At 34.2% G+C, this 20999-nt stretch overlaps 2 protein-coding genes across 4 annotated transcripts; one reads left to right on the top strand and one right to left on the bottom strand.

Annotated features, from left to right (window-relative positions):
* The first annotated feature begins 2797 nt into the window (after positions 1–2797).
* On the top strand, positions 2798–4760 carry LOC144850099 (uncharacterized). 3 transcript variants are annotated; one of them, XM_078707296.1, is made up of 2 exons: positions 2798–2929; positions 3524–4760. In XM_078707296.1, the coding sequence occupies exon 2, from the start codon at positions 3535–3537 to the stop codon at positions 4108–4110; it is 576 nt and encodes a 191-aa protein (XP_078563422.1). In that variant the 5' UTR covers positions 2798–2929; positions 3524–3534; the 3' UTR covers positions 4111–4760. The 3 variants fall into 3 exon arrangements, with proteins under 3 accessions (XP_078563422.1, XP_078563421.1, XP_078563420.1); XM_078707295.1 differs by having other exon boundaries at positions 2918–3057; XM_078707294.1 differs by lacking the exon at positions 2798–2929 and adding an exon at positions 2956–3073.
* A 3740-nt stretch (positions 4761–8500) lies between these two features.
* Positions 8501–18175, bottom strand: LOC144851102 (zinc finger TRAF-type-containing protein 1-B-like). Its single transcript, XM_078708631.1, has 4 exons — positions 17918–18175; positions 15099–15337; positions 12637–12848; positions 8501–10631 (listed from the first exon to the last, which is right to left on the bottom strand). The coding sequence occupies exons 1-4, from the start codon at positions 18134–18136 to the stop codon at positions 10237–10239; spliced, it is 1065 nt and encodes a 354-aa protein (XP_078564757.1). The 5' UTR covers positions 18137–18175; the 3' UTR covers positions 8501–10236.
* Positions 18176–20999: the final 2824 nt, after the last annotated feature.

Raw genomic sequence — 20999 nt, 5'->3', positions numbered from 1 at the left:
AAAATTAAAACAGGATTGTTGAGCAATATATTGTTGTTGTCACTTAATCATCGACGCAAAAATGTCAATAGAACATTCAGACTGCGCATACGATTTCTACATGGTCAGTTTTGTTCTCAGAAAATGTAATTAACAGTTCATTCGCAGCGTTCTATAGAGGGTCGCGGTTAGAGACACGGAGTTCAATGAGCGTGTTTGTTTGATTGGCAGCAGTGCTTTAGTATAGGCAAGCGAGTTGGAAAATCGTTTGATGTCACTGTCGATGCATATCCTTCTATTCCTTAATCCATGCTAAAAAGGAAGTTAATCTGGAATAGACAATGCTGTGATGCAATAGATTAAGATCCATCTATCAATCGTCCACTAAAATGAAATTATGTTAATGAATTAAGTATGGTACATGCATGGCATGGGCTATTTTAAGAATACCTTTTTTATAAATACAGTAAACTAGTTAGCCCAGGAATACGGTTTGGTCTAACTAACATTTAACAAGACTCCAACCCACAAGGCTAATCTTTGGGTTCTTAGGAATGTTGGCTTGTCATGACTCATCCATGCCTTACTTAAAGTGAGGTATAAAATAAAAGGCTAATAGGTTAAGTGTTATAACGTTCGTAAAGCCAGTTACTTATTCGCCGTAGAGGGCGTAGACGCAAACAAGTTCGCGGAACTAGGGTGGCAAATGGTAAAGTAGGTCAAGGGTGATCGATTCATGCCAAAATATTTTGAAAAAAATAAGTAGGTCAAGTGTTATAACATTCGTAAAAGCCAGTTACTTATTCGCCGTTGAGGGCGTAGACGCAAAAAAGTTCGCGGAACTGAGGTGGCAAATGGTAGAGTAGGTCAAGGGTGATCGATTCATGCCAAAATATTTTGAAAAAAATAAGTAGGTCAAGTGTTATAACGTTCGTAAAAGCCAGTTACTTATTCGCCGTTAGGCGTAGACGTAAAAAAGTTTGCGGAACTGAGGTGGCAAATGGTAGAGTAGGTCAAGGGTGATCGATCCATACCAAAATATTTTGAAAAAATTAAGTAGGTCACGTGTTATAACGTTCGTAAAGCCAGTTACATATTCGCCGTAGAGGCAAAAAAGTTGGCGGAACTGGTGTGGCAAATGGCCGATCCGTTAAGGAAGGGGCGCCGTTTACCGTACCTAAAGAGCCAACAACATCGGCAAGGGTTCGAGGCCGACTCGCTCCTAGTTCTGGTGGTGGAACAAGTCAGTTATAACCTGTGTGCACTTTAAAGAACCCAGTTCATTATTCAAAAAGAGTAGGGGGTTACCCCGGTGAACTGGTTCACAAAATAGCCCCTGTATCAGGGGGATTACCACCTATTTGATAGGACAGTGATTAATTCACTATTGGTAATCCTTGGCCACATTGCCTAAAGACATAAAATAAAAAGTAGTTCAAGGGTGATCGATCCATACCAAAACATTTTGAAAAAATTAAGCAGGTCAAGTGTTATAACGTTTGTAAAGCCAGTTACTTATTCGCCGTAGAGGGCGTAGAAGCAAAAAAGTTTGCGGAACTGGTGTGGCAAATGGTAAAGTAGGTCAAGGGTGATCGATCCATACCAAAACATTTTGAAAAAATTTAGCAGGTCAAGTGTTATAACGTTCGTAAAGCCAGTTACTTATTCGCCGTAGAGGGAGTAGATGCAAACAAGTTCGCGGAACAAGGGTGGAAAATGGTAGAGTAGGTCAAGGGTCATCGATCTATACCAAAATATTTTGAAAATATTAAGTAGGCCATGTGTTATAAAGTTCGTAAAAGCTAGTTACTTGTTCGCCGTAGAGGGCGTAAATGCATAAAATGTTATTGAACTTTGACCGGAAGAAGTAGATGAGGTCAAGGCTAACATGTTGATGCAATAACAACTCAATTAGACAGTTATTACATATTAAAATCTGTTTTAAAAAAATATTTGTGACTGTCCCTTAATTGAATTTGAATAAGGAACTAGGAACTAGTAACCAACTTCACAGACATCTAGTATACCACAACAAATACATATAATATATAAAACCAACTAATACAAATGTGTGTACAGTACTCTCACACTCACCACTCATGCCACAATATGCTTATTTATGAGTGAAGCATTTTAAGTACTATAATTCGATAAAATGTCTCATATATGATATAGTATTAGTAGTTGTAATCACAAATAGAAAATATCATTGTACAATTTACCTTCTCCCTAAAGTAACCGGTCAGAAAGAAACCAACTACAGTTCAGTTTAGTTATAACAATGACACATCTCTGCTGCAAACCAACGTTGTTTTTATTTTTTGACATACCAGTTAATAAATACACATTTGTTATGCATGACTACACTAATGTGTATGGCCCTAATGTGTATTTACTACTGACCTATTGCATCGATTTATTGATTTGCTCGTAATACAATTTTTTTTTTAAGTATCTACTCAAGTGTGCAATTACTACTGTAAATTTGTTTTTGTTTTGTTTTTTTGTTTTTTTTTTTTTTGTTTTTTTTTCCAATGTAAGTTAATTATGTAAGTTTTATCATCATTTACCTTTTATATGTTGTTGTTTATATTTGTATGGACGCACCACCGAAAGGTGTGTGCCACTGATTCGAAAGTGAGTACCAATAAATACTGAAATACTGATACACACAAGTGGGAGGAGTGGGAAAAAACAGGTGGCAGCATGCAATTTATTATCAAAGCGTAGATGATGTTGTACAGTCACTGATCTTTGCTAGTTTTTACAGTCAACAAACTAAAAATAAACTGTATTAATGTAAAATACAGCCTCTCAGTTTTGATGCAAAACATTGAACAATGCAACAATTCTGTACACAAATTACCAGAAAAAGAAATGTGTATACTGCCCTCTATTTCTGTTGCGCTTGGCACGCATTCATGCGTGCAATAACAACAAGAAAAGAAACGTACGTCGCATCAGTTTTATTATTATAATATAAATAATAATAATTAATACCGTATATTTCATTACCAAGTTGCTAAATGCTACCAACACCTAGGCCTAGATAGAATTGTACTATATTATTACGGCAAGGTATATGTGAGATACTGTTAGTACCGGTCTTACACTACTACAGTTAGGCCTATTAGGCTAGCTATTATATGCCCTACTACTACTACTAGGCCTAGCTAGCTAGGCTAGGCCGGTCCCAGCTAGGCCGGCCGGCCCTGCCCACCAACACCAGGCCTAGATTTGAATTAATGATCGATCTAGCCTAGCTAGGCGGTAGCTAAGCCTGGACTATTTCATCATGTCACTATACACTACTTATAGATGTGGATCTCATTCGGACAGTACTTTTTGATATCTATTTTTTTAGTTCCTCTCTGTACTACTAGTAGTTAGCCTAGGCCTAGTAGTTAGGCTAGGCTATTAAATGTTCCGCTCCTGGCCAGGGCTGAATAATGCTGGCTTCCTAACATACATGACTGTTTTGTGGGTATTTCACCCGCCAATAACTAATAATTATTAATATATTAATATTAATAATCTTTTTTAGAGAGCAGAACAATGACTTCTGAAACTAGTGTCGCAGTATCTGATTTGGTTGTCACCCTGTCTGCTGTAGGTCCAGCATTAGCACTAGCTCAAAGTAATAAATATGCCTCAGCTGGATTGCTGCTGGTTGCTGCAGCCTCATCTTTGGGCATCTTCAGATTTGGACTAAGCCACCCTGGTAGGAGCCTTATCTACTTTCATGATCTCTTCACATGGGTGTCAAAAGGATTAGGAATGAGCCTTCTGGCAACTGGATTTTATTATTCAAATAATCTTCCTACCATCGGAACAATTCATCTGGTATCGGCAATAACCATCACTATCGTGCGGATTGCAAATCTCACAAACGAACAAGTTGCAGAAACGGCAACAGAAGTCGTTATGACCTCGGCGGTTGTGTCCTTTTTACTCGGTAGTCTCTATTTAAAGAATCCATTTGCAATTTTAGGAACGTTGCTTTACGTGATTTCAGGCCTAGTTGGAACAGACGGTGATATTTTACAAGTGAAACGTGTGAATTGGTTTCATTATATCTTTGCTTTTGGAACAATGACATTGATGAAAGCTTATCAATATGAAAACTCTTGATACCAAGGCTCATATTGATAACTCAGACTTATGGAGAAATGCCAGATTAATACTGTAGGCCTAAATGACGCAATTGAATGTTTTAAGGTGGAACAATCTCCCTAACCAATGTCTTCCTGGATTCCCTCACCAAACAGGCTGCTAGAATATTGTAGAAATAGCAGTATGCCTAATGATTTGACGGAAAAATGGCATTGATAAAAGAAACCAAACAAGTGAGATTAATCTGTTCTCTTCAGGTTATAAATTGTAGGCCCTACCTAGTTACTATACAAATTAACATATGATGACATCATGTACTTCGCAGCTGTTCATAATATTCATAAATTCATTGGTTAGCCATACTTTACCTATTTATTCATAATTTAATAATAAATAAATTATATTGTGTAATTACTGTTGATCAATGTATTTTAAATATAGTGCAAACAATGTTACACTTTTGTACATTCTTCTCCCCCAAGGGCCAAGATGATGCTGCTTTTGGGTTTTTCATTACGTGTCCTTTCCTATACATATTATTGTTATTATATAATGAATCTTTATTTTGTAATACCATCATTTAATTAGGTTTTAGTGTTATGACCTTGTATACAAATTATTTTGAAAATAACATGACCTTTTGAAAATAAATCTATGAATCATTGCCATACCTTTCTTGTACTTTACATGACTCTATTGAGGGCATCATTTGTAATTAAATATAAATTTATGTATTTACATTCATTTAAATAGAGCACAGAGAAGGCTGTTTAAAATATTTTCCAAGGGAGAATTCTACTTAAAGTGTTCGGGGGAAAAAACTCCAATTTGACTACTGTATTTCAAAGATACTGATAGCAAGCGTCTGCTCCTCTGGTGGCATTGACATTAGACTAATCTATACTAGTCTGCAAATAGCCAGTGCACACCCTTGACAAAAGCTGATCCGACGTATGGCTTAGCCTAGTCTACTTACACAAGAATACTTTACCAAATTTGAGTTTGCAAATTAACTAAAGTTTTGCTGGTGTAGACTCAAACTATTTTTCTTTTTATTTGTAAAAGTTTGTCAACTGATTTACAGTAGCAAAGTTTGCAGAGTTTGCAAATGAAAGAACAAGGAAGAGCAAAACATTTGCAATGACAACAAACGTTTGGAAAAGTTTACTACAGTAAACTAGGCTTTAAACCTACCTGTAAAATAATTGTGAGTAGTCTCGGTGAACACACCCTGATCTGATTAGCATACTGACAAGTGACAGCAACAGGAACAAGTAATTTCCCGCAACTTAGTATTGAGTGGGCACAGTGTGGGTTTATCCAAAAAGCCACTTCATTTTAAGTTGGCATTAGTTTTGTAATATTAATTATTTTTGTTTAAAATACTACAGTACTCACAATTTCTAGGTCATCGTCAAACCGATTCTCCAAAAATAATTTTTCATTTCCTAAGGTCCTGTTTCTGCTATGAAAAATAACTATGTGAGTAATTTAACCCCAATTTCTTGGCAGCAGAGACAGGACAAATTTTGAATAACCGGTTAAATGGCAGCCTGAAAATAATGATTAAAAACACACAATTGATTCGGTGTTACCATGGAGGTAAAAAATATGGTGTTACGCCACTAACCGGTTATTGCTGTGCACTAAATAAATGTTATTTGATTGACAGCTTTAGTTTCTTGGACGTTTGACTGTTGGATCGCATTGCATTTTGGGTAATTCAAATATTTGGATATTTGGGAGAAGAAATGTTCATATTTTATCTTTTAATGCGATTATTTAGCAAGATTTTAATTACAGTTTATTGCAATGACAGACTGACCGAGATATACTTCTAGGCCTACATTGCAACAAGTTATTGCAGTGAAACTGTGCCTACTGCAGAAGAATTTTGAAGAAATTTGTGATCCCTAAAATGACAAAATTAGATCATTCTTGGCTTCCCAATTAAAATGGTTTTACGTTTCCTTGTCTGGCTTCTGCTAAAATGCACTTTTCCTCTGCTCAATTTAAACACCAAGTGCAAGGCCAAATTTCTTAAATTGTTAATTTTGCGTCTGGAATTAAAACAGTTCAGTCGCCATTCACACACCCTAGAATGCTTGACGATCACGATTTGGCTGCACATTTGATGAGAGAAGGAACGTGAAACTATTGCAATTTGTTATCCTTAATTTTTTTACATAAAATTCAAGTGTATGATTCTACAATTCTTCTTGAATAAGTGACATTTTTGCATTTTTTCCTTTGATATTATCATTGCATGTTTTTTATTAGTGGTTTCAAATCATAACAAAAATTTACCAAAAGGCGAGAGGTTCCATGTTCGAATCTTATTTTCAGAATTTTTTTTTAAACAATGCTCAATAATTATGAATGAATGAATTTTTCCTTGCAAAAAATGTCCATACATTGCAAGAGAGAATAGTTATCATTTATTTTTATACAATATGGGCCAGATACTTAAGCACTCCTCGACATCAAGGCCATTTATTTAAAATTTATTTAATTTATTTAAATACTATAAAAACAGAACCATTATCATTTAAAAAAAACAAAAAAATATGTGGTAATACAACTTGTGCATTTATTGCAATTGTTCAGAATATTACTACAACCTAACAAAACATCATTTTTTTTGTTTCACCTCATCAATGCCTACCTTTGTTTTGCCTGCTGGTTTGAACATTTATTTAGAAACGTAAAAGTAATTGGGACTGATGCTCTAAATAAAATGGGGTCTTGGTAATTCAAACAAAAAATGCTTTTTTAAACGCAAACAACTTTAGAGCAAGATTACTCTGTTTCATGGTTTACAATGGCATCTACTTTAATACAATAGAACCCCTATTTTGGAAAAACCCATATCTTGGAAAACCCCATAATTTGGAAAAACCTCTATTTAGGAAAACCCCTATCATGGGAAAACCCCACATTTGAGACAAATTTACATTTAAATGTTTATCTATCAGTGATTTGTAGAATCAAATCAATTTTAGTTTTATCTCATTATTGGATTGTTAAAAAGAAATTCTATTTAAGGGGAAATTTAAGGGGAACGTTTGTTAGATCCTGAAGGTGTCCACCTTAATAGGAGTTCTACTGTAGAAACTGTCAGGGTGTAAGCTAAACATTGGATTCTGTGTAATTAGACCAGTAAAGTGTCCAAACAGCATATAAGTTCAACATGCAAAACACAATGATTATTGCATTAACAGGGCTTGGTTGCCACTAGGATGCAACGCAAGGACATAAGCAGCTCAATGTAATTAAGTAATTTGACCCACGCATTGGATGATTCATCGCGTCATGATTGGTCAGATTACTTGCTCTGCGCTTACATCCTTGTGTTGCGTTCTAGTGGGAACTAAGCTTTAGGGATAGTAGACTAGCTGGATGTATAGGCCAGAATGTGTTACCTGACTGAAGTAGTATAACACTCTTAAATGTTCTGATTATCATTACCTATATAAAACATGTTTTTGACAAGAGGATCATTAACAGCATACACACCAATTCTAATCAGTTGGTCTATGTTTGACAGAAATAACCGAGAACGCAGAGCAACTTCTAATATGTTTGAGAAACATAGGTCAAAACTTCTAGGTTTTTAACATGGTTCGCCACCCAACTTAATCCAATAGTACAAAGGTTGATTACCAAAAAGTAAAACTTATAAATAAATTCAATACTGAACATATAATTAATATATTATTGAAATTAACTTAAAAATACATAAACTATTATATTTTACATATATAACTTAAGCAGAAATTATAAGTAAAAAGGATGGATAAAAATAAATATTTAAAATAATTACTTAAACTTATCAATTCATAATAGGTAAACACACTACTGTAGGTACTTACATAGTAAATAAAAACAGATACTTTCATGCATTTCGCCACGCACTGATAGGGAGTGGTACAGCTAGGATAGGGTACGGGTCGGATAGGGTATGGGTAGGATAAGGTACTGGATAGGTACAGGAAGGGGAAAGATACTGGTACTTACCATGCTAAAAAAACAGGGAAGATGTATCAAATTACCACAGAAATACAAAGAATAGGAATAAAGAAAAGACATAGGCTTCTTGTAGAATAAAATGAAAATTTCACATTTGAAAAATTTAATTTGTTAATTAATTGGAAGTTAGGGATGTGAGAGAAGGTGTCCAAATAATGTGACTTGAAGTTGTAATTACATCAAGTTGAAGCAAAGTTTGAAGAGTTTGGTCCAACAAAAAATAATTATATGGTAGGCTTACTGTAATAACTATTTATAATAAAAGATATAGATGATAATAATTGATAGACTCAGTGGCTAAAACACAGGGGCCCCAGAGCATGATCAGCCTAGCATTACGCCACTGTATAGACCAAAACCTTATGTACAATACACTAGCTTGTATTAAAATAATAGTACGGTATAATATAGTGCATAAAGCTTCAAAATATTTAATCACTTCCTAATAAAATGCATAGGCCTTTGAGCATCCATTAAAAGCACTCATCAAATCTACTACTAAGGACAACCCCTTAACTACAGAGCTAAACAATCTGGACGGACAAAAATAAAAATTAGAAGCAAAAATCTGAAATTGCCTAGGTATGAAATAGCAGCCTAGATTGAGGAGCTTTTGAGGTCTTTGAAACAGATATAATGCCAAGTCCAAGGAACAACTGCAAATTTCAAGCAGGGCCTAAGTTTCCTCATCACAATTTGCTTTAGACACTAAGTAATTAAAAACAACATTATTTCAACTTATTAATTCGGTGATACCGAATATTTTTACATATAAAACTAAATGTTATTTCAAGTATCAATTGTTCACTGCATGACAAACTGGAAATTCTTTAATAAGGTGCATTGTGAGAAACGATGTAGTTTGGTAACTTATTCTAAATGATATTTTTGAGAAAATAAGCCTGCCTACTCTAAATTCCAATTTCTTTTTCTGAGATTGTTTAGCCTGTAGGTTCTGACATCACCGCACATGATAGTTAAAAACATCTAGACAAAATAGCGACTATAGCTAAAAAATACATTCAATCAATTATTGCACCCATGCACGATTTTAAATATCTTTTAAAAAATCACTACTGACGGGACCACCAGACATTTATGAGGTAAAGTGTTACTTTAAGATGCTAAAGAAGTTATTTAAAAATAAGAAATCATATAAAATTTGTTAATCAACTTAAGGCAATTGGCCATCAATTACTATTTCCAAAACAAGACAATCATCCCAATACAACTGAAACCTACTTTTGAAAGCCTCGGGCTAAGGTATGGAACAGCAATAAGTTATGCTATATTGCAGTAAACTATACATATAGTGCTTCAATATATTAAAAGAAATTATCAGTGACCTTAACAATCGGGAGCTTTTGAATGCATATTACATCGCAACCAAATTCAATACAGTTTAAAAGCATGTGCATGCTGCCAAACTAAGAGATTAGTGTTAAGGTTCATTTACACTAGGACGATAACGATAGACAATAAATAGATAAACATACTTTTACATACTGTACATATTTATATAACATAAAACAAAAGAAATCTAAACAGTTTTCATTCTAGAACTATAGGATAGAGTTCCATTTATGCTGTCTTTGATAAAAATATTTTTAAAACTCCAATCAAATCACGTCATGATCAATAAGAACAATAAAAAGGTAATGTATATTATTGCTCTTACTAATCACGAAGTCTTTTGATTGGAAATTATTATTTTCATCAAAGGCAGAATAGATGGTTATCCAATTGTTCTAGGATGAACATTTTTAGATTTTTGTTTTATGTAGGAAAAATGCCCATTTATTTTTGTTATCGATCGTTATTGTCCTAGTGTAAAAGTCAATTTTTTTTTTTTGGTGGGGATCGAGGGAGTGGTATTGAGTCATGAAAGTTTCATAATACTGCCGTAGAATAATTGTTCCATGTAGCACTTACAATTAAAATTATGTTATGTTTAAATTTTATTAGTATAAAAAATATAGGGAAGTATAATATGCTACTACTGTGGCCTTATTTTAGATTCCATCATTAAAATTACCAAATAGGTATAACATCTATTTTATTTATTATAAATACTCTTCCTAAAATATTTACTCTATAATTGAATACACTACTATCTTATTTTGGGACTTGAAACATTATTACCCGGAAATTTATAGTCTTAGAGGATAATAGTTTATTACATTCATTTGAGTCCGGTAGAGGGAGGTAATTATACGGGCATTCCGATTTATCGCTGTTGAAGTCAAAACGGTAAATTAACGGTTTGATTTTGGCATTCCCGAAAGGTCCCTTTAACACCACAAAATGGACATCTATGGAGTTATTGCTTATCTTGCTTTTCAAAACAAGCTGGTAGCTTATTTTGCGTTCCCACATCATCGTGGGGTTGCGTTGGTCATCGTTGATGCGGGCCTTGATGACCCATTGCTGACCGAGGGCAGAGAATCTTCCGGTTTCGTAGTACAGCCTTGTAATAAAGTCATCGGTGCGATACGGTTTCATCTGAAGATCTGAAAAAGGTAATTCTAGATTGACGAGCATTCATAATCCCATGACGGGATAACATTTGAAATAACAATAGAATTGTCAATTGATGCATAATGTATTTTTTAGAAATTATATTGTACAATGCAAATGTTATTTCTGTATACTTATATAACGTATTGTAATTATTGTTTTCAAATTTACATTAAAAAAAGATATTGTGTAAAATTGATTTTTTATTACATTGTAAAAAAAATCTATATGGTCTATTAATAATAATATAATATTTTTGCATACTGTACATATGTTTGATATTGGAGGAATGAAATGTTGACTCTCCAAACATTGACTTTTTATTTTGTTCATATTATAAGGATTATCTTGCGTATCTTCATTCATTAACATTGTCAAAGAAATCATTTTTAATGCTTTATTTGATTTAAATTTAGTTGACAATCTTGAATTATACTGAAGGAATTTGACACTTCCTGGTAAAAGAAAAAAAAACACATTTTTTCTAGAACTTTTATGCTATTTTCCTTCCTTCAAACATTTAGTTACTGCAGGAAATAGTTTTAACCTTCGTCTAACCCCTGGCGATTTAGGTAGACTGAAAATGGCAAACATATCCGGCCAACATTACAGTTAAATTGCTTTTGGCTCTTATCCATGTTTAATTATGAATGAGAAATTAGAATATTGTGAACAAAACATTTTCTTTTAGAAATGGCGATGGTACAAAATTGGCATGTAGGGTAATAACAAAAATAAAAAGAATCATATCTTTATTTATTTATTTATCTGTTACAATTATGCCAATAAAAGAGAATTTCCATTTTGTGGACCAATACAATTGCTTGAATCTTGGATACTGCATTTTTGGAGATTTCCCAGTGTAGATTCCTTGAAATCGTTTAGTTTTTGTATTCTTATTACCTTGCTGTCAGCAAAATGCTAAACATTCGATAAAAATGTAGGACTGACATTGTACTGAATTTAACCAACTTTCAGGAGAGTGAGTTTATGCAACACAATCTAACAACAGGATTTATCTGTGGCTGCGACATGAGCAGTTTCACACTCCTTAACACTACAGACACTGCATGCCGCTGAGAATGTGTACATAAGACAGTGCTGTTGGTATTTGTCACAGCCAGACATAAGATCAAAGAACTGTTACGAGTTCCTATCTTAGCAAGGCGAGCTCAGTGTTGTTAGATTGCCTAGGTTTATGGGACTGCCTTTCACAATTTTTAGATTTTGCATATTAATTTAATCAATTCATTATTGATTGTACTTCATCAGTTATGAATTTACAAGAGAATAAATATACTTGAATTGCGTTTATTGAAAAAATAAAATTTACAATGTTTTTTTATTTAGTAAGTAAGGTTATCAAAGAACAAACAAAAGAGAGTTAATTTTGTTAATTCAAATCAAATGTGTAAGGTCGATAAGATTGTAATTTGAAAATAAGATTAGATAGTTAAAAATCATGGAGGAACCACCATGGTTAAATTGACTAGTGACCTGAGAGTCCTTCATGTAAAGCAGAACTTGCCAAGGCACTGACTGCCAAAAAAAATACTGTGAGATTATGCAAATAGTTGAATTTTAAAGGGAATGTTTCCTAGACTAGATATTGATGAATAATAAAAAAAAAATGTATGTATTATTATTATATTTGATGTGAAATTTACAACTTTGAATGAATAATTGAAATAGAGAGGGAGTAAATAGGAACCAAGATTTCTATTTTGTTTGAAGTTTGATGAATGAAAGAATGAATTGGTAAAATTTTGTATAAAATGGTTGACTGCATTTGTAAAATTTCCATTGACTTAATCCATATAGTAGATAAAATGATGTTAGATTAACCTGATTTTAATGGACTAATAAGAATATTATTTGTAATGTAAAATATTCATGTGTGTTGATTGTCTAATGATGGAAATTTAAAATTGATAATTGAAAGCAAAAAAAAAACACTTACAGAGCTAGACTTACTTACAGTAGGCTAGCAAACCTTACCATGATAAGTGATCTTCTCGAATGACAGCAGATCGAATATACTCCTAAGCATCCGCATCTCCTCATTTGCCTGACGATCAATGTCCTCCAGAGCTTTCAGCACCTCAACCCCAGTTTTCTTGAGGTGACTACACCCCTCTTCATGATTGGCTAGCTTGTGAAAGATGCCCTGCCAGGTGCAGCCGATCCGGTGATATTGACATTTAGTCATTCTAAATCAGAGTGATGGAGTAAAGCTATAGAGTTAGAAAGTTGCAACGCAATGGTGTGATCTTCAGCAGGCCCTGTTGGTTTGAAATGGTGGTTAGTAGTCCTAGCCTAACTAATCCCTCTAACAGGCTCTTAACTAGCATACTAACCTCCTCGGAAGACATCTTTGATGAATTCACACGCTGTGGTTGAAAAATACTTACCTATAAAGCTAAATTTTTCTGCACACTCGAAGAGTAAACCGTTCACTGCAAAAGCAAAACAACAGTAGGTAATCACGCGATGCATCCGAGTGCTTTCCAGGCCTGCCGGAGGGTTCATGCTGCCTTTGATTTTATTAAAATTTTGATAGATTTCAAGCTTCGTAGGTTTAGAATTTGCTCTAATGTAATATTCCTATTCAGAATTTCTTAAATTCCATCAGCAAAAGTATTAAAACTTCTTTCAAAACACATGCAGAAATGTTAGGGTTGAGCGCAGCATACTTGTTAAATGCAACAGGTCTTCACTGCAAGTATTTTGGATTCTTGCAAATGATTGGTTCCCGCTAGGACGAAACACAAGGATGTAAGCGCAATGTAAGTAACTTGACCAATCACAAGCGGTGGATTATTAGAACTGTCAATTGTCATTGGTTAACTTGCTTGCGCTTACGTCCTTGCGTTGTATCCTAAGTAAAAACTAAGCATAATGATTAATTTAAATTCTGAATAGCAATAATTACCATATGTACTGATCAATTTAAGTTATGTAGAATAAGAGCTTTGCAAGCTATCTAGTGTGGTGACTTTGTTGGCATTTTTTTTTGTGTACTAAATGTAAATCTTGTCTAGCGATTTGCAACAACTGGCGACCAAACTACGTCATGTTGGTTCATTTTGCGGATGCGGGAATATTGAGATGTGCCCTCACTCCTCACACCTCAACACACGTTTGATTATTTCTAGGTGCAGACGACGACCGGCAACACATCAATTGACATGACCTAGGTTGGTCGTCAGTCCTTGGTTGTCGCACAAATTGAAGCTCCCTAGTGATACTGAGATTCTCCATCTCTCTAAAATAGCAAAGTAAGCATCACACCTAGTGACAGTGAATCATTTGTTCTACTCACTAAAAATGTTGTAGTAACTGTGAAGCATATTAATGGCATTCACCGGCTAAACCCACAGGTCCTCAGAGCTTAAGGGGCCCCAGTACATGAGCAGCCCAATGCAACTACCCAGCATTGAAGGAATGCTAAACCATGGGATTTTTTCCCCTGCGTTAAGCCACTGGAAGTTGACTAGTAAATGCCATTTATATTTTGTAGATCTTTTTAATTGTTTGAGGATGTAGAGTAAGAATAACACATTTCTAATGAAATTTTTCTTTTAATAATTAGATTTAATATAAATTCTGTGGTAGCAGTCTTTTGTCTACTGATATGAAGAATTGAATGGATGAATTTCTTTCTGAGAATCAAATATGCAATAACCAAATAAAAAAAGAATGTAATTTATGTTGTTTTAAATCATGTTTATTTTGTTATAAATTTTAAATTCTAAACCTACAACAGCAATAGAAATGTTGTATTTAGATTATTAAGTTTAAATCGAGCAAAATTTACATTAGGCATAGCATGTCCCTTCTAGGAAGTCCTGTAATGTTTTGCACGACATCTCCACTCCACATTGTTCCCGATTCCAGCATGCTCTCCTCCTTGCTGCGTCTTTTAAATCCAGAATCGAATGAATTTATACCGGCCCCAGGTTTACGCTTGTCAATAAATCTGTTACAGGACATACACTCCACTCACACATTGTAAATGATCGAATACACATTTCAATGATTGATTATAAACTTTGTTCCAAATAGATGCATAGTTGTTGAAGTAAAAAAATGGCAGAGGATGTCATAGTGTTCAGTATTGCGCCCCTCTTTCCAATATCCATGATCCGCCCCCGATTAGAAAGACCAACTTAATTTTAAAATCGATTCAAAATTGGTCAATTATGTTTCTTTCAATTTAACATGGTACATGTTCACTCGACCATTTACAGTCACACATCACTGAACACAATGCTAATCTCGCAAATTCTTACGCGACAACAAGGAATTTCAATTAAATTTAATCCTCATTTATTTTAAAATTTTGAGAAATTTAACATCCCGCATTAACAAATCACATAGTGTCACATCACACCAATCGATAGCATAAATTGAATGAACAAAATAAAATGTTAAAAATTGTATAAAATGTAGAAATTTACCTGTCCATGCACACATGCTTCTCGTGTCGTTCAAGCATGTTTTTGGGAATGCTCCGCATACAGTATTGGCAATCTGTTGGCAGTTCACCGATGGCCTTCTCGACAGCTAGATTGCGGCTGCACAGGTTTTTGTTGATTTCGCATCTGCAGTTTGGACAAGAGGCCGTCTCATCTTTCAACCGTGCATCTGCCAGTAGATGTGTGAAACAGCCTGCACACATTAAATGCCCGTTGATGCACTGTCAAGGAAAAAGAAACACATTTTTTAAAGCTATTATGTAAATGACCAAATGTGAAATCTACAGTATAACCTCTAAAACACGACAACAATTTCAATTCAAGCAAAGGTATAGACATCAAGTCTGTATTAAGTCTTTTTTATGTTATAGTCTGCATTTCAATTTTTGTCTGCTCAAGTAGTATACATATGAAACGCCAAAATACTTACCTTTTTACTAATGTTAAGTCACAACTTTGTCTAGAACCTACACTAGCAAAGGTACTAAGAACAGTAAGTTGTTGAATTCGGTAGCAAACAATTTTTTTGCAAAAAAAAATTGCAGCACAAGCCTGAATTTTCATGAAGCGAGTTTAGGCCTATGCCTACTATTTAACTTCCATACTGGTCTCTACAGTAGATTGAAATGAACACTTCAGCAAAAAATTGTTATTCTAACCCTCAAACAATATATATATTTTAATATAACCTATCTTTATTTTAAATGCAACAATGCACTTAACAGTTAACTGTAGCATAAATTGTACTACACACTTGGTTGCTGACAAGTTTCACAGTTTGTTCAAATTGCCAATTGAACCATAATGCTATGTCAGTCTCATTAGCTATGCACAGATTGGTGTTAAAACATAACAGCTGAAATATACTCTAACTCTTAATAATTTAAGTCGGAATATTTGTTTTTCAATCCAACAAGCATGATGGAAAGTAAACAACATTTTTAATTATTTAAAAGTCATTCCGTGATCAGATGTTTTTCTATTTTCAGATGCAACTTCTTAAACCCCATTTATATTATAATTGGTCCTAGATCGGCCCAGGATTGGGTCACAATTATTCATTTGGGCCCGATCCAGCATGATTACACTTGCTTTCCTTTCCCTAAAGATTCATTTACTTAATTTTCTCAAGCCATTGGTCACAGTTCACTGCATAAGCGGGCCTAAACGTAAAACCTGCTCCTTGACCTACTCGAGAGGTGGTCCAGATCTGCATCCGGCCCAGGGCTGGCCTAACTTTATGGAGCGTTTACACTTACTGATTGGCAACCCAGGGCTGGCCCAAATTGTAAATGGGGTGTTCTGAATATGTATGGCATTTCGTTCCCACTAGGATGTGATTGGTTAAATAACTTTTGTGCTTACAGTATGTCCTTGTGTTGCGCCCCGATGTTCGTAGTCATATCGAACGAAATGATATCTGAATGGACTCGATTGTCATCTTTAAATATATTCTCCTTGATGTTCACCATTATATTGATTTTTTTTTGCGTGTAAGCCTATTTTAAATACATCATTCATGGACATATCTAGCAATGAATATTAATCGTTGTTAAAAATGTGAATGAAGTCTGCTAGTTGCAAAACCAAGTCTTGCAGTAGCAACCCATTGTCACTCCCGCACAGAAATAAGCAGGCTAAGCTTTCAATAGCCAATCATATGCTTTACTCTAAATTGTCTGGCACTTATAGGTGATAAAACATTGATCAGTTTGGATAAATTAATACAAGAATAAAATTAAGATAAAATTAACGTAGTGTATTACAGTGTGTAATATCTGAATGCCTGGAAGTTATCACCTCAGTGACCCCAGTCTAAAAATGGAATCATCCCTATTAGCATATTTGGATCTGTTCCAAGTTCAAAAGCATCAATAAAGGTCAACTTTGGTTTGGTCAATGGAGAGCAATTTCCAGTTGATATTTTGCAACTAGAAAACCTCCCATTATTTTGAACTGGCACGTTTTTTTGGGGGATGGGTGGGGGAGAGGTATTTGAATAGGCTTGATTTCAAAATGTTGAAACATACATCAAGGACGTCCTTTTATAACTGCAATATTTTCTTTCATAAAATTGTGTGTGGGATGTTTATTAAGAACACAAAAATGACTGGAATGCAAAGGGTGTGTCATACAATTGCATCATTCACAATTTTTATTTTCTCAGGGTGCAAGACCAAATCTGGCTGTGATGTGGAAGCAGCTTAAGAACCCATCTATAAAATGGTCTGTCACACATTATCATGGAAAAGAATTTTTGCTACTGTAAGCCTATATTTTTCCAGACAAGCGGTTGTTTAGTGTTGTGAGAACTGACTAGGTTTTTATTTTGCAATACATACATATTTGCAAATATGTATGTATTGCAAAATAAAAACTTTTTTATTTTTTTGTTGTAATGTGTATAAAAAAACTGTACAATCAACTTCAAATCAATTGAGTAACATCCCACATCCAAAAAACAATTGGATATATTTTCCTTTGTTTTGAGGAATTAAAGCATTAAATGTAACCTCCCCACAAAACCACATCCCGTGTATATATGTATGAGAAAATCTTCCATTCATTCAACTCCGACTTAAAATATGCCTCTAATATTAATAACTAGTAAATTATTTAGTAAAATAAAAATATTATTCTCGCATTATAAATATATTATGTTATATTATATCCATGTAATGTTTACATGTAATATTTAGTCTTATTTACAATCATGAAAATACCAAGTCAAATAAGAAAGAAACCTGACACGTTATTATAGGTATCACGATCTGCAGCCTAGCCTACACCCAACAACTCACTTGGTAAACGACGGCTGTGGGCAGATCTAAGCAGACCGAACAGCAGAGAATTCCATTCAACCTCTGTTCAAGTTGCTCTTCATTTAATGGCGTAGGATCATCAACTTTACACCTTTTCTTTACTGGTTCTCCTAGGTCAACGTTTGTGTCATCTTCTACGCTGGAATTTGGAACTTCTTGGACGATTTCAACCGAAGAAACAGCTGGCTGCGACGCCATTATTAAATTTTTTAAGTGCAAGCCTACTTTTTTTTATCTGGTTTGTTGACGTTTTGCTGAACTCCCCTACAAATATGACGTTATGTACAGCCAATCATAACACACATCTATTATATTCAAATGAATTGGTTGATTAACCAATCCACGGGACTGTCCCATTTCTGTACTGAATATTCATCAGTTTAACCATTTTGAGAATAGGTAAATTATAAAGTAATATGGACATACTACGTCTATTTATACGTAATAATTAAATAAAAAAATTGTCATAGTAAAAAAACAAAGTTATATAAAACATTTTGCTTACAACAATATAAATATTTATGTTAAATATCACGTAATGAAAAAATGAAAACCCAAGCGTTTCCCTTTACCACACCCAGAAATGGATTAATCCACATTTGTTAAATCAAGCGAGATAATTGAGGCCACGTCACACGATTACCTCACGTGCATTTGTTTACGTGGTGAATTTTGTTGTTCTTTTTACTAAATGCCAATTATTACTGCAATAAAAATATTAAACTATTATTTTTCCAGGGTCGCGATATGCCAGTAAAAATATTCATCGATTAATTCCATAATGCATGCAATATGGCAATTAATATTAGGGAATTGTCCATTTTATGAGAGGGTGGATAAATTTATTTGTTGTCAAAGAAAAACTAATGAAAAGCCATAATCGATGACTCTAATGATCTCTACCAACTTGTTCTCGTTTCGATATAACACTAGTGGTGTGCCCTACCTACAATATTGATCTAACTAATTTAGGAGAAGTGTATCTTAGAAAAATTGATATTATGAAAGACTCCACCCATCCGTTACATTACTATTACAATTTAATAGATTTAGCATATACTGTAGACTACTGCCATTAAAAGCCAATCTTTACAGAACTATGAGGTTCTTGGTTGTAAATAGCATTCATATGCATAATGCAATGTTCAACAATATCTCTATATTGTAATTTTTGTTTTGAATTTTAATAAATTTTAAACAGTACTTTAACATTGACCTATAGCGTTTATGTATTTCTTTTAGCATTTATTTTCTTAATTATTATTTCCATTAATAACATTGGACCAATAACATTTCTTCAAGAGACCAAACAGACGAAATAGTTACTAGACAAAAAAAGGCTGACTATCATGGTATTGTAGGGTAATTTTATACCCATGCCGATTAAAACTTGAGACAAAAACAACTACAGTACTGTATTTACAACACAAATTACAGTTGTTCAGTTTATTCAGATTAGTCAAGATACAGTTATTGCAAATTATCATATTCAAGTACGAAGTTACTCCTAGAAAAGTTTCCTTGCAAAGGTAGAGAATTACATAAACAGGGTTCTTAGAAAAGGACTCATTACAGACTCCATTTTCAATTATTAAACTTGTCTGCATCCATTCTAATACATATTACTGGTTCTGCTTCCCTCAAACATGAGTATATATTGTCCAATTGTTTTACACATTTTTCATTTCCCGTTTTGTTTTTTTACATATTATTCACCAACTTTTAATATGTAACTGTAAATATTGCCAACAATCAATTTGATATAATACAGGATAGTTAAACTATTTTAAATAGTACTTTTAACTTCTCATCAATTAATTTAACGCTAGACCAGCAGTATAATTTTCACGAACTTGTATAAAAGGTCCGTCACACCTGCTACAGTCCTGCTTCAGTTTGCATCAGATTGCGTGTACATACAGCATCAGCAAGTTTTCGTTTTCATGACGAGAATTACCTAAACAGGGTTCTTAGAAAAGGACTCATTACGGACTCCTTTTTCAATTAATAAACTTGTCTGCATCCATTCTAATACATATTACTGGTTCTGCTTCCCTCAAACATGAGTATATATTGTCCAATTGTTTTACACATTTTTCATTTCCTGTTTTGTTTTTTTACATATTATTCACCAACTTTTAATATGTAAATATTGCAAACAATCAATTTGATATAATACAGGATAGTTAAACTATTTTAAATAGTACTTTTAACTTCTCATCAATTAATTTAACGCTAGACCAGCAGTATAATAACGAACTTGTATAAAAGGTCTGTCACACCTGCTACAGTCCTGCTTCAGTTTGCATCAGATTGCGTGTACATACAGCATCAGCAAGTTTTCGTTTTCATGACGCGTCATATGGAGTAAACAGATTGCAGAAAATCGCGATTGATTGCATTTGCTATGCCTGCGTTGGAGCAGGTGTGAAAGGCCCTTTAGGCCAGGGAAAATATATTACTGTACATGGTTCTCATAAGCACCTCTCAATTGTATGTGGCAACCTAGCTAGGTTAGTCCTGGATATTTAGTTTTTCATTTTAACCATCAATCACCCTAAAGTATTTTTAGTCTCTACAGCTCACTATGTCGGTCGGTAAACACTAACTTGAGCACGAGACTGCAGCCATGTATAAGGCCTCGTTTCTTTAAAAAAGATGATTTTTTTGATGCAGGGAAAAATTTGCACACGCAGGCAGCCGACAAGAACCGTCTAATCCATTTCGCATAGCGCAGGTATCTAAAATTACACATCACACCCTTAGGTTGTGTTTATGAACATTTAAAGTATCTGGATATGCCAGAGGTCTCCCCTGACAAGGCTAAATCAAAACTCTCCCTACTGTTTACAGACTTCTAGTTATCCGGCTACTCATGGCCTTATTTTCAGCCTGATTTGCATGATTATCTCATAAAATACATTGTTTAATCCAGCAAGGTCGCCTTCAACTCCACTGAGGACAAGCCAACCCTCCAAATTTGCCGGGCTGAGGTTGGTCCGGATAACTGAGGTGGTAGTACTCAAAAAAGCCATTAAGGGTCATTATGGCATGATTAATG

The sequence above is a fragment of the Antedon bifida genome, chromosome 8, assembly GCF_963402885.1.
Source record: "Antedon bifida chromosome 8, ecAntBifi1.1, whole genome shotgun sequence".
In the NCBI taxonomy this organism is placed as follows: domain Eukaryota; kingdom Metazoa; phylum Echinodermata; class Crinoidea; order Comatulida; family Antedonidae; genus Antedon; species Antedon bifida.
This window is presented reverse-complemented; position numbering and strand designations above follow the sequence as displayed.